This window comes from Hordeum vulgare, chromosome 2H (genome assembly GCF_904849725.1).
Source record: "Hordeum vulgare subsp. vulgare chromosome 2H, MorexV3_pseudomolecules_assembly, whole genome shotgun sequence".
Taxonomy (NCBI): Eukaryota; Viridiplantae; Streptophyta; class Magnoliopsida; order Poales; family Poaceae; genus Hordeum; species Hordeum vulgare.
In genome coordinates, this window is record NC_058519.1 from 607,941,569 (window position 1) to 607,956,045 (window position 14,477).

General features: G+C 42.7%; 1 protein-coding gene across 2 annotated transcripts; it reads left to right on the forward strand.

Annotated features, from left to right (window-relative positions):
• Nucleotides 1-513: 513 nt before the first annotated feature.
• On the forward strand, nt 514-13,715 carry LOC123427738. Of its 2 annotated transcripts, XM_045111856.1 has the most exons (13): nt 520-1,891; nt 1,971-2,778; nt 2,967-3,462; nt 4,143-4,294; nt 4,383-7,703; nt 7,844-8,056; nt 8,550-8,753; nt 8,843-9,046; nt 9,485-9,634; nt 12,057-12,407; nt 12,569-12,977; nt 13,105-13,186; nt 13,272-13,715. In XM_045111856.1, the coding sequence occupies exons 1-13, from the start codon at nt 738-740 to the stop codon at nt 13,489-13,491; spliced, it is 7,764 nt and encodes a 2,587-aa protein (XP_044967791.1). In that variant the 5' UTR covers nt 520-737; the 3' UTR covers nt 13,492-13,715. The 2 variants fall into 2 exon arrangements, 1 of the variants encoding a protein (XP_044967791.1); XR_006622426.1 differs by lacking the exons at nt 12,569-12,977; nt 13,105-13,186; nt 13,272-13,715 and adding an exon at nt 11,592-11,731 and having other exon boundaries at nt 514-1,891; nt 12,057-12,170.
• The last annotated feature ends 762 nt before the right edge of the window (nt 13,716-14,477 follow it).

Genomic DNA, 14,477 nt, shown 5'->3' on the forward strand with positions numbered 1-14,477 from the left:
CCAGCCCGACACGCCACGGGCTAATCAGGCCGTGTCAGGCACGCAGCCCGCCTCGGGCCGTGCCTGGGCCTGAGGGCTGGGGACGCTGGCCGGCACGATACGACCCGTTAACCATATTTATTATTTAATTATATATATATATATATATATATATATATATATATATATAAGATAAAAGAAAACCTAATAGACCGAAATCGGCCCAAAAATCAGTCCAATATGTCAAAGTCGGCCGAAAAAACAGCGAACAAACCAAAATCGGTCCAAATAACAGCCTAAAATAAAAAAAACTAGCAGCCTAACGAGCCTAGCGTACCCACGAGCCGGCCCGTATAGCCTCCGTGCCGTGCTTGGGCCGGGAGGCTGCACACGTGGACCGGCACGGCACGACCATGTTAATGTTCGTGCCCGGGCGGGCCATGCCGTGCCAGGCCCGTTTATGGCGAGCCGTGTCGGGCCGGCCTGGCCAGGACTGAGTGCGACCGGGGAGGTCTCCCGAATAGGTCTCTCCTCCTCCTTCCCTCTGGCGAACGGCGGCGGCTGCGGAGGTCTAAAACGAACAGGGCCCCTAAAATCTCTCCCAAAAGCCCCAAGCCTCAGGCCGCCCGGCGACCCGAAGGCGCCTCCGCTCCAATCAATCTCTCCTCCGTGCCCTAGAGCCGCCGCCGCCGTTCCCTAGCCCGCCTCCTCCATCCTCCTACCTCATCGCGTCCCTGCCGTCTCCACCCCGGTTCGCGATGGAGGCGGCGGCGGCGGTGGAGCCGAGACGAGAGCAGAACCTGGTGAAGGTGGGAATGGACACCTGGAACCAGTCGTTCGGCGCACCCAGCAAGATCAGGTTAGTCCACATCCTCAAGAACCTCCACACACCGGAGGTCAAAATCTACTCGGACGCGTCGAGGGAGTTCATCGAGCTACTGGACGGCGGCTCCGGCGGCGAGGTGCTGCGGGACTATGTCCAGCAGTCCCCGCGGCTCGTGGAGCTGATGGAGGCATGGCGGCTGCACCGGGACAAGCCAGGGATGGCCTACATACTCTCCCTGTTCGCCGCTGTCCTGGGCAACCCCGGCGCCAAGTCGCGGCAGCATGCTTTTTCTAAGAAGTGCCTGGACGCCGTTGCCAGGACGATACTGGAGGACAAGGACAAGGTGGGGGATGTGTACCGTGAACTCAACAGCGGCGAGTTCCGGCGCCAGAATGCCGCACTGGATTTGCTTGCTGCCATTGTCAGGCGTGGTCCGGGGCTGGCGTCGGAGGTTGCCGAGAGCTTTGATTTCAAGATGGCCGTTGTGGCGCAACTAGCAGGGATACAGAAGAAGAGAGGGGGCAGGGATGGGAGGATTCAGAAAAAAGGTGCTAATTTTGGCTCTACAAGGCGATCACTTGTTGGGTTTGCCATGTCATTCCTTGAGGTTGGGAACCCGAAGCTGCTAAGATGGGTCCTTCAACAGAGGGAGCTTTACTCAGGGGTGCTACGTGGGATTGGAGAAGATGATGCTGAGACTGCTGTGTATGTCCTCTCAACATTGCGGGATAATGTTTTGGTAGAGGAGTCACTTGTCCCACCAGGGCTCCGCAGTGTCCTTTTTGGAAGTGCCACATTGGAACAGCTGAGCTTGATATCGGGGAATTCAGATGCAGGTGAAGCAGCTGACCTTGCTCATCAAGTGCTGGTCATGGTCTGCACTGATCCAAAAAATGGATTAATGCCGTCCTCACATTTGAGAGGTAACGAGAAACGTTTGCTGGATCTAATGAAGAAGTTGAATTCTACCGAGGTTGTTCACCACAAGAATTTGTTGCTGGCTATTGTGAGTAAGAGGCTTTCTTTTTGCGCGGCATACATGAATGAGTTCCCTTACAATATTGAACCGCGGCCATCCCCCTCATGGTTAGTTCTTTGAACATATGTATATATTAATATGTTTGGAGTACAGTGCACTTATTTCTGTCTGATTGCCGTTTTGCAGGTTTGCTGCCATCTCCCTAGCAGCGGATATAATATCTTCAGCAAAAAATGATAGCATATTTCATAGTTTCCTGTCACATGATCTGTTATCCGTCGATGATGAACAAGTACAGGTAGTTCTGAAGTGCATTGTGCCCCATGTATGCTCTCGAGCAGTGATAAATAGGGGATTGCTGCATTCTGATGATCTTGTGAAGCATGGTTCTCTGAGGCTTGTTTTTGAGTCAGTGAACCTACTGTGCTATGTTACTGAAGCAATCAATGGCGTGGTATCAAGTGTGGGATCCACATCAGAATTCAGTAGCTCAACAAAAGGAAAAATCAGAATGAACAGTTTCCCAGGATTAAGCTGTTCCACTGCAACAGATGCATTCTTGGTAGATAAACTTAACCAGGGAGACCAAATGCGTGTCAAGAGGTGGATATCTCTGAGAGAATACATTCAAGATGAAGTGCGCGGAGCTATTCCTGATCCACAGGTCCTTCTCAAGTTACTCTCTTCTGCCAGTCAGAAAAACCAAAGTTGTTCTCAGAGTAGACTTGAGAGACGCTCTCAGGTTTCTGAGCCTCCTCAAAAGAAACAGAGATGTAATGTTATCGATGAGGACGATGATATTATTATTGGTGGAATTGATGTTGAGTGGGCCAAGGATGAATCTGAAGACCAAGACCTAGACTTGGCAAGTGATCATGCTACCACTCTGTGTGAGATATGGGGCTTAGATAAGCAAGATCTGGAGATGAAAGATGCAGAAGTGGTAGACAGTGTTTTCCACTCGAAGTTGCTTGATGTTCTCCGGCTCTATTTGGTAGGTATAGTTATATTTTATTATGCTTCCTCTGTACCTTTTCATGTGTATAAACTTCATCATTGAACTACCCCAGCCTGTCTTCGTTGTCTGTGTCTACTTCAGGGATGTGTTTTTTTTAGTGCAACTTATAGCCTTGGCATTTTAATCTACTTCTGTGCTCTGATTATCTTCAAATTTTCTTTCAGAGGGTAATGCCCAGCTCATTTGATGGATCATTTGACTTCTTTAAGGTTATACCTCCTAGACCGTTGGATCTATCCAAGGATGAGCAGCACTCCTTATTGTCTCTTTTAGTTGAGTATTCAGGGCAATGTGAGGGACATTGGAACCCAGAGAGAGTTCCAGAATCAATGTACAAGCATTTGCAACCACTTATTGACATCATGTTGCACTCACCAGTTAAGATCATCCGTGAGCAAGCTTACATTTTAGTTAAAGCTGCTCTAGCAAGTTCTGGCGTGTTTGATCAGAACTTCGCGGAGATTGATGCATGGTTGGTTTTCTTGCCTGGTTATGAAGCCAAATGGTGTGTAAGAGAGAGCCTAGGAGTTGGATTATCTAATAAATTGTCACAGATTGTGATCCCTTTCCTCTGTGATGCTGTTTCAGTGGTTGGGAACAATTTGTACAAATACCAAGAGCACATGCGGAAGCTCATCTCTAAATCAGGCCAGCTTGAAGGTACTATTTCTTTCGTGACATGAACGAGTGGCATTACACTTTACAGAAATTCATGTCATACTGTTTAACTTTCTTATCTACCATTAGCCGTTTTGCTTGGTCATCAGGTTCCATTTGATCTGATACAATGCCATATATAAATGTTACCGGTACCTGTAGGTCGTGGTGCAAAACAACATGGAAAATAGACGGCTGATTTTCAGTAAAAAATTTCACGCCCCACCTGAAACACAGCATAACTATCACACTTCTATACATTTAAGGGCGCAAAGTCTTCCATGTGTATATCATTTGATCATGTAAAATCATCAGATTTACCAAAAATGCTTCGCTTGTTTGTACTATGCACTATGTTGTATCAGCATCCTTTCATCATCTGATCATGTTATCATCAAATTTACCTAAATCCTTGTCTGCTGGTCTCATGGTTATTTTGTTTATACTATGCTGCAATCAGATCTTCTCTCTCGGACTTCTGTGCTTCATTTTGAAATTCGTGATCACTCTTTAGCACTTCCTGATCATAAATGTGTTACTTTGTTGCACCTGTCCTTTGACTTTAAGTTACCTAGTCTTCCTTTGATACTTATCATGTCTTTTCTTCTATTAAACAATTCCCTAATAAGATCTAGTTCATTCAGTCATTCGTATTCTCACCATTTTCTGTGTGTGGTTTGTAGGCTATTCTCCAGCTTTCAGTCCTCTGGTTTTTTGTGTTCTTCAGAAATGCCTTAGGCTACTTGACTCGGAGTCTGGAGGTATGAAAGTACATGAGAAGTCCACAATTTCATTATATGTGTGCAACACAATCTACCTTATTCTGCAGTCCCAGGTATAGCATTTATGTTGCCTACAGCTCTCTTGCCTATTTACCCTAATAATTGCATGGTCAACTGACTGATCCGATGATGATCAAACAGGTAGATGCTCAATTATTGCTTGACCTTATTGGTGCTGTTCTGAATCAGAGATTTGATAATTTTTCATCGGAAGAACTGCACTCTAGGATTTATATTGCTGAATGGAGGCCATTGATGAATTTGTTGCATATCTCTAGGAGTATCTCGGACCAACAAAGTTCTAGTTTGTTCACAGCTGTGGAACATTCTTCTGAACTTCATTCAAATTCTTTGTCCTCTGTGATTAGAAAGGTTCAAGAAATGTTAAGTCAGCAACACACTAATTTGCCAGATGATGTAGCGGCTGCATTCTTATTTTCAATCATGTGTGCAGCTCCACAGGACATTATCTGTAGCTTTCCAGAGCTTCTTGATGTTGTGAAAACACACTTTCCTTCTCATATGCAATTCTTGTCGTCAGTTTTTTATCTGCAACATGATTACCTAGCTGAAATTGCTACTTGTTGGCCGGATATTTTCTTCTGTAGTCTCAGACAGATTGAGGGTAATCTTGATGTTGATCGTGCCAGCACTGATGAGGAAAAATGTCAAGACCACTCAATTTCTGCAGAATTGACTGCATTGAGTACATTCCTAAATGTGACTCCGTTCTGTGCACTCTTACCTTCTGTGTTAAGCCTTATGTTCTCTGTGCCAGCTAAAACTGGGGAGTCACATGCATTGCTACTTGATGCACTTGTACGACTTATTCGAGCTAAGATTTATGAAAGTACAATCAGCGAGCTGACATTTAATCTGAGAGTCGTATTATTCTGGAGCCATCGCTTGCTGTTGTCATACACTAGGAAGGGTTCAAATGTTATTGAAGAACTTTGCCATGTATGCTCCACTCTTGTTGATAGCATATTCGAGCGCATTCGAGTTTTGGCTGCTGATACTGCTGACTTGAATGCTTCAGCGGGATGTTTCCAAGATATTGTTGAATCTGTTCTCCACCATCCTACTATTGACCTGCCATGTTCCTTACCCAATTGCCCGGACCTGACAGATGGGAGTGCTGAACATGTGGAAGAAGCATTTACTTGTTTTTCAAAGGAAAATCTGCACCTTGTAGATGGTTTTATTCTGAATCTTCTTAGTAAACTATATGACCTTTTACTGTTGGCTGATAATGATGGTCAGTCCCTAGAGTCACTATTTGCTTCCCCAAAGGCCATGCTAGAAAAAATACTGCTGTTGTTCAAGGATAAATTTCAAGTTTGCATGAACAATGGAAACTTTGGACCGCTTTTGCCAAATTTCTACATGGTTCGGGCATTGACAAAATTCATGTCCCCTGTCAGACTTCTGGAACTTGCAAATTGGATGTTCTCAGAATTAGAAAGTCGTGGGCCGAGTTGTTCAGCTGCATTTGCTCCTGCTGCTTTTGTATGTCTATCCGTTGCTGATATTGCCATGGAATTACTGTATGATTATCTACAACAAACTGACCAGAGATCAGAATCCTGTCAATTATGGGGCTTGGAGATTCGAAGTTCAGATATTGCTACCATTCAGCGAGTATATCATTTGATTCTCCATTTTACTACTAAACTGAATCTTGAATCTGCTGATGTTTGCTTGCTGAAGTTGTTGATTCGTATCCAAAATGCAGAAAGATCTGCAGGGCAGAACACTGAATATACTGCATTCCACATGATGTTATCTACCGTGGCCATCAACACCCCCCTTAGCATTCTTCATCACTGTATGTTTCCCACATCTAAGGTCAAAGCAAAAGTTATATGGTTGGTTTTGGAAGTAAGTCCTATACACATGAACTTTTTTGGCCAGATGTTGATGAAAGTTCTAGAAGAAGACACTTCTATTCTGCAAGGCATGGATTACAGTTCTGATTCTTCACGGGCTCATGAGGATAGCCTTATACTTCTGCTGCCTGCTGCTTTGTCATACATGAGGCATCACAGTGATGGCCATATGCAGTGTGCTAAATTCCTTGAGCCACTTGCAAACTTTTACTGTGAAATGCTATTAGGCGATAGTGGGTTTCCATGTTGGGAAAGTTTTATCACCAGGAGCAATTTTGAGGAAAATTTTGGTGACTTTCAACATGGATCAGTTCAAGATATGATGGATTATTTCAGTGACACTCTCTTGGGGAAGTCTGTTACCATGTTGCACTACTGCTTGTCTTTAAAAGAAATACCACGGAAGCAACGCTTGGAAATAGTTGCTTCACTTTGTCCACAATCTTCTGGCCTATTAGATTCTGATGTCAATGATATTAATTCTGACTCACACAAAGGTCATCTGAAGCTTACTAATGAATTGCTTGCAAAGATATCGTTGATTAGGTTGTTGCTGTCTCCTCCCAGAAGATTGTTGTCTAATGAGGCAGCATCGGACAGGGAGTCCAAGAGAGTGAGCAATGCTAAGCTGAATTTCATAAGCATCTTGGTCAGAACTTTGGATCAAATACTCAGGAATTTCCCCCGATGTGATGGCTTATCCCACTCTGATAAACAACAAATGGTCGTCCGTTCTTTGGAATATACAGTTCTCAAGAATATCATCGAACTGTCTTCAGAGATTCAAACTCATCTGAACCAATTGAAGTCAATACCTTTCCTCAACCAATTCATCAGATCATCTCTCTTGCACAGGTTCAATGATCATGTAACACTAAAAGCAATTCGATGTGTTCTTGTTGTATTATCAGAAGGGAAATTTCCTGCTGATGAAATTCTTGAGCTCATACTGGGCCACTCCCATTTTCTGTCGTCAATAACCTGCAGTGAAGTTTCTGAATATTCATCTGCATTTAATGCTACAGGGAGCCTTCTACAGCCAGCACCAGGCATTTTAAAATCAGTCGATTCTCTTTTCACTAAAGAAAACGAGTTCCATATTTGCATAGCAGAAAAGAGAAAAATAGAAATCATCAGATTACTCAGGATTCTGTATGATATTAAGAGTAGACAACAGAGTAATGGCCTATTGAATGAATCAAGAGAGCTAAGTTTCTTGCTTTTATCTGTTTATGGTGCAACTCTTAGCGAAACAGATTTGGAGATCTTTAATCTTATGAATGAGATAGAGTCACATGAGTGCAAAACTATCGCCGAAATGGATCATCTATGGGGGAGTGCAGCTGTTAAATATAGAGAAGAACTGAAACTAGATTCTTCAATATCAGAAATTGACAAAACAGAGAACACAGAAAGTAATAGTAGGCGAAGGGCGCTATTTCGGGAGAACATACCAATTGATTCCAAGCTCTGTGTCATGACAGTCTTGCAATTTTGCTACAAAAGGTCTTCAAGGAATTCTGTCTTCTCACTAGAACAGCTTCGTCAGGACAAATTTGGTGATACTTTGAAGGTAATTTGTTGAATAGTGGTTCCAATTAGGGTTTTAGCTTCATTATTGTTCCTTTTGTGCTTCTACGGTTACACTGTTTTTGTCCACCCGGCTCACATGTTACGTCATGTTCTTAAACCACTCTTAAAATTGTTTGACAGACAACATCTCGAAGCATGGATATGGTTCGGATTTATGATCCTATGTTTATCTTGCGTTTCTCGATTCATACTCTTCTCATGGGTTACATTGAACCTGCTGAATTCTCTCGAGTTGGCCTGCTTGCCATTACGCTTGTTTGCATATCATCTCCTGATGAAGAATTGCGAAAGCTGGGTTATGAATCTCTAAATGCATTCAAAAACTCACTTGAGGTAATGCTCTGCTATTTTTGAGATCCTTATATTTTATTAGTTGACTTGTTTATTGATTGTAAGTATCTTATTGCCTTGCTCTGCCTGTGATTGTCAGTTATGTTGTACTCCCTCCGTATCAAAATGTAAGACCTCTTTTGATACTCCCTTTGTATCAAAAAAAATCTTATATTTTGATACAGAGGGAGTATTTGTTTAGTTGCCAGCTATAGCATCGGTAGAAAATTTGGGTTGGGTTTCTAGAACATGGATAATATGAATTTCATAATCTATAACTTCGAACTTCTATAAACAAAATCATGTTCTTGCATCAATATATCCATGTTCCAGCAGTACTTTACATTTTCTTGGTGCATTCGAACTGCTGTGAAAGATTATCCTTATCAACATTCTGAGAGCAATTTGATGCTGAATCTGCAGAACAAATTTTGTGCCTGTAATTTTATTTGGGTGGTCCATTTTATATTATGTTGTACACCTGTGACATGTGCAGGCTTCTCAGAAAAGCAAGGACAAATGGCAGCTCCAGCTTCTTTTGACATATCTACAGAATGGGATATCCAAACCATGGCAGAGGATACCTTCCATTATTGCTATTTTTGCCGCAGAAGCATCATTAACACTGCTGGATAGTTCGCATACTCAGTTCAATACCATAAGCAAATTTTTGATGAATTCAGCCTCTGTCGACATGCAGGTGGGTCAGTTATTTTTATTTACACATGTGAACTATCCTGAGCTGTGGATATCATATTGTGTTTATCCTTATCACTTTTTTTTTTGCAGAGCATTCCATTATTTCCAACATTGTTGAAGAGTAGTTCTGTGCATTTCAAAGCTGATCGATTGTGGATGCTTCGCTTATTATATGCTGGATCAAATCTAGCTGATGATGCTACGATATGCAAGAGCAAAGGTGCTTTAGAGCTTGCTCTTGCCTTTTGTTCTTCAGCTATTTCAGATTCTGAATCGAAGCATTTAACCCTTCAGGTAACACTAATTTTTTGTTAGCATATATTTGACTCTAGGATGTGTATGATGATGCACTAAACTTAAGAAGTTACTATGTGTTTTAAGGAGTTAGTGTGCAGCAGTACAAGGACCCTTTTATATGCTTACTATCCTGTCTTACTTCTGTATGTGCCAAGAGCTGAAGCACGCCCTGAAATACAAAACTTAAGAAGTGTAACATTGTGTGATAAATAGAGTTGTCTCTAAACATCAGTATACCTTTCTGTGCCGCACTTAACATTAAGCAACATTTCATCATGCATATTTTGTACTGTTACCTGATTTGATCATGTCCATATTGGCATGTATTGATCTTTTTCCTGTGAAAAATGTGCTATTTTTCTTATCTTCTGAAATATAATAGATCAGTATTATTTCAAATATTCATCCCATTTACAATGTTCCCTTTGCATGTAGGTGCTAAAGAAGTGTGTGAAGCTGCCAGTTCTAGCTCAGCATTTAGTAAAAAATTGTGGCCTTCTGTCGTGGATTTCCTCTGTTATTTCAACTCTGGACAAAGGACTGGACAACAACTCTAGTTCCAGAATAGTTGGGTTAGCCTTGGAGGTAAGCGACTGTTTTAAACTATCTCAACTATGGTGCACCCCTTTGTTAGAAGCAACAATTCAGTATGTGCTCTTCCATTTTTCTTGTGAATCTTGGCTAACTTGTAATACATCAATCATATCATGGGATTTCTGTTTGTGAACATGAGAATCGTTAATAAACACTAATATATTTGTCAGGTGCTGTTTTCTCTATTAAATACGACTGATATATTTGTCATTAGACACTGTTAGTTTGATGCCTTCGGCTCCAGCACAAGAACTTCGCTATGCCTAGTAGTGTTATGATTCTGGAATCATATGCTGGAAAGGATTACTGGATAGAAAAGTACTTCCCGGAAAATCAGTGAGAGAATAGCCTGACAACCCCCAGAGTCCTCTATGTGTGCATCTCACTCTCATCCCCGTTAACATGGGATTCGGGGTCCATCCTTCCCTCCACATCCCGAGTTTGTAGTCAGGAGCATTACAAAAACTAGCAGGCAGCAGCCTTGGACTGCCAATTGATATTTTATTTACTGTGAAAGCATCCGCTGCTGGCAATGTAATCAAAGTTGAAGCTCGATGCGAGTTCAAACGAGTTGCGGCAACTGCCGGTCAAGGTCCTGTGTTATGTGGGCCATAACCTTCCAGTGGAGGGCAGGGCCAGCTGAGCCAAGCTGGGTCTAGTGGTCGGGAAGTCGACCTTGCGTAGAATTGGTGGCTGCAGGAAGTCCTTCAGTCGTACATATTAGGGTGGTGACTAATTGGTAAAAGGTCCTATTGAATAGGTTTCATATTCATAGCTGCACAGGTTTGCGTTTACAGTCGAAGTTAAACTCTCCTAAGTTGGGCTAGTCTGTCCTAGAAAATCAAGCAGTCAATAGACTTCAGTTCCGTAATCCCTATAGCCCCTAACCCCCTCTACATTCTGCCTAATCGTGTGGTGCGATGGTGCCACAATCTGGCTGATGTGGACTTGTCGTCCTGCAAGCACCTGCAGGGCAGGGCTGTCACGCGATTCTTTCTTCTTTCACAGCCCATGAGAAGAGCAGATCGACAGTGGAGCGATACGGTGACAGGAGTACTGAGCAAGAGGAGTCCGCTGCCTGCCTCATATCAAGAGGGAGCCTATTAGTAAGGTTGGCCTAGAGGTTCCACCTGTGGAGGTTGGGGCATGGGGCGCCAGCACTGCTGGGTTCCTTGCTGCGTCTACTCCCTCCATCCGCGAATAAGTGTACGTTAGGCACTTAAAATTTGTCCACAAAAGAGTGTACTTCTATCTTTCCAATGCACTTTAAAGTAGAAAAAATGCTTCTCATCACACGGTAATCAAGACCAATAACATTCAACACATTATCTCCTCATTTCTACATGCACTTAGCTCATTGGGGGCAGGGTAATGAAAGAGGAGAGAGATGGTGACTTGCACCTTCCCAATGCATTTTTTACTCAACTCCGTAATCTGTCCTAAAATTTCTATATGTACACTTATTCGTGGACGGAGGCAGCATGTGAGAGTGACTGGGGATCGGTTAGGGGATGCCAATCTTTCCTGGTTGTGCGAGGATAGCTGGGCGGATTATGGCAGATTGGTAGGCTTGAGGTTTGGGGATAAAGATTGATTAGAACATAAGGTTGAATGAGCACATGGTAGTGCGTGAGTGAAGAGAGGAAGAGTTAAAAGGGGAAAAGTATCATCTCATACACATGTTATTGAATTATTTTTATAGTTTGATGGCTGAATATGGTACTAGCCATATGATGTTTCTTTACGTTAAATACCGTGCAAATTGATATAGTATGTATAGAGCGTAGTACATATTTCGAGATTTACTTTGACCATCAATAAGAGCAATAAATATATGAGATGTATCCCACAAAAACTATACCGTTGAATCCATATTGAAAGGAGTTTTCAATTGTATAATTTTTATAGCACACATCTCACATAATATTGATCTTATCAATGGTCAAAGTAAATCTTGAGATACAAGTTAGGCCCTACTATCCGGATGGAGGGAGTACTTTTTTGGGGTCAAGAATCTGTCGTTGGAAGAGATAAGTGCACATTACACCCCTGAATTATGGCTGGAGTTCACCCTGAACTCCAAAACCGGTAAGAAGACACCCCTCAACTATCAAAATTACTCGCATACTATTGGCACATACATATTATCATAGCTTCCCCAACATGCTTTGAACTACCAAAGATTACTTTGCTAGCATGGCACTTCCTGTATGCTATTTTTGTAACAGACTTAAATTGCTCTGAATACAATCCTTCGTGAATGACCAGCTTTGGCACATGGTTTTCTTGTTTATGGTTTTGAGAACTAACATTCTCTCTATGATTTTTTCTTGCTACGTTCTATGAAATATACGCTTTACAATAGTTCTATGAAATGCTCGTGTTGTCTCTAATTTTCGTGTGGTTTGTTCAGGTACTCGATGCTTTGATCTTATCAAGATTCATTACGGAATGGCTCCAAGAAACTGCACTTGAACAACTCTCAGAAATATCTAAATATCTGTATCTGCTAGTTGAAGATGGAAAATTATTGAAAGGGGATATCACCATGTTGAGTTCAATTCTAAATGTTATTGCATCTACAATGAGGTTGTCTATGAAAAGGAAGATATACCAACCGCATTTCACCTTGTCCATCCATGGCATATTTAAGTTGTGCCAAGCTATTGATGGCAATTCAAGAAGCATCAAACTTAAGCTACCAATGGAACTTGGTACTGATGTCATCCTTATGAACGGTCCTCTGCCAATTTGTTCTGAAACGGTACTTTTTTTGTGCCCTGAATTCATTTAATGAGCACTTGACATTACTGCTTTAGTATTGCAAACACAATCTAAATCTAAGTGTTCAAAATTATTGCTTCTGTATTGTGATCAGTATCTAAAGCTTCATAATCATTTTCTGCTTTTGTTTGTCAATGACAGGATAAGTCGAGAATTGTGATGGTTGTTTCATGGGTAACTTCCAATATCTTCTGGTTGTGTAAACAAAAGTCTGCAGTGGAAATGTTATGTGAAGAGCCGCTAAACAACGAATGTCTACTATCAAAGATATTGCGTTGGTTAGTGGCTTCCGTAATCCTTGGCAGAATCTCCCGCATCCCTCCTGAAAAGAGGGGAGGTCTTGCCACGAGCACAAATAGTCCCGGAACTCTTCAGTCTTTCTTGAACTATTCGTCTGAAACCGTTGAAATGGTGGATAGTCATGTCGCGAATGAGGCGCTGGCTGCCATTATACTTTACCTACAAGGTCATGTGAAAAAGAAGAGTGATACTTTGCCATCGGTCGTGACGGCCCTTTGCTTGTTACTTCTTGACAGATGCAGCGAACGAGGTACAACACTTGGACCTGTGTGTTATGATGCTAAGATGTCTTATTACATTTCTATGAAGTAAATGTTTAGTCTCCGGCTAATTGCTATCTAAGTGTGCTAACTATTTTAAAACCTTTTCTGAATCAGCTCTGGTTGGTAGCAGCGGACAAATTGAAATGCTATGCTCAAAGATACATTGCCCTGCCGAATCCAATCCTGCATGGAGATGGTATGTGGACCGGCCTTATACTTGCATAATATGCTTTTGCGACGATGAGTAGGTAATTTAATAACGATGATCTTTTTATTCTCAGGCGTTATTATCAGCCTTGGAGAGATCCCGCCTTGCAGCACACTGCGACAGAGCGCATGGAAGTAGAGCAGTCATGCCGAAGCCTGTTGATCATGTTTTCTAATGCCCTGAGCGCTGCTGGGTTGCCGGCAGGTATTCCGGTGCTGTCAGTTGGTGACATTGAGAAGTCTGGGCTGTTGCAGTGGGAAAGAGACTCCTTGGTTGAGCAACCTCACGCTTAGTTCGTGGACTGATTTGCAGTTTGAGTAGGCTATTTTTTTTTTGGGGGGGGGGGGGGGGGGGGGGGGAAGTTGGCTAGGCTAATTGTACTAAGGTTAAGACACTTATTTTAGGACGGAGGGAGTACTTATTATGCGACCGATCTCTCTGTTTGTAAGAAAAATGCTTGTGATCCGTGTTTAGATGAGAATGATGGATCCGTTGCTGTCCACCAAACTTGGATTTTGATACTTGTCGCGATTACCTTTATCTTTCTGGGATTGCTTCCTGGGGTCATCTCTGTTGCCAAAGGAGTTGGGAGTTTTTTTAAACACGAGAAGGGGCACGGAGAGCCCAGTACTGCATTAATAAAGCGGTGGGGCAGTACATTTTACAGGTGGATCCAAAGAGAACGAACACAATCGGGGTCCCTGGCAGCCTCCATTCTGGGGAGAATATCACGTGATACCACCCCTTAGCCCCGTAGGTGATACCAAGATATCATTTAAAAAAAATCAATTTTAAACGCTTCAAACAATTCCGAAAAAACTGTGAATGTTCACATCGCATGAATGTACAATACCTGCAAAGTGTTGAGTAAATAGGCAATTTTCCGAGTACATTAATCCACAAAATAATAACTAGCATGGCATTGATTAGACTAATGACATACTGATCTTGAGCTAACCTAGCACATACTACGCATATAGTGGATACATCTATGCAAACAAGTAGTACTGCTAGGATAAATACGAACATGAGGATAAACGAGTCATACCCTTCAATCGGCCAGTTGGCCGTAGCAGCAGCGGCGGCGGCGGCAGTATCCTCTGCCGTCTTCTTCTCGGCTTCCTCGCGGAGATGATCAGCTTCGCTTGGTGAAGACATGGCGATGACGAGGGCGACGCGGACGTAGACGAAGCAGACGGACGGAGGCGAGCAGTCGCGTGATCGCTCCCCAAAAACCTAATCGCCCCTCTCCCGTACAGGAACCGGAGAGGCGAGGTTT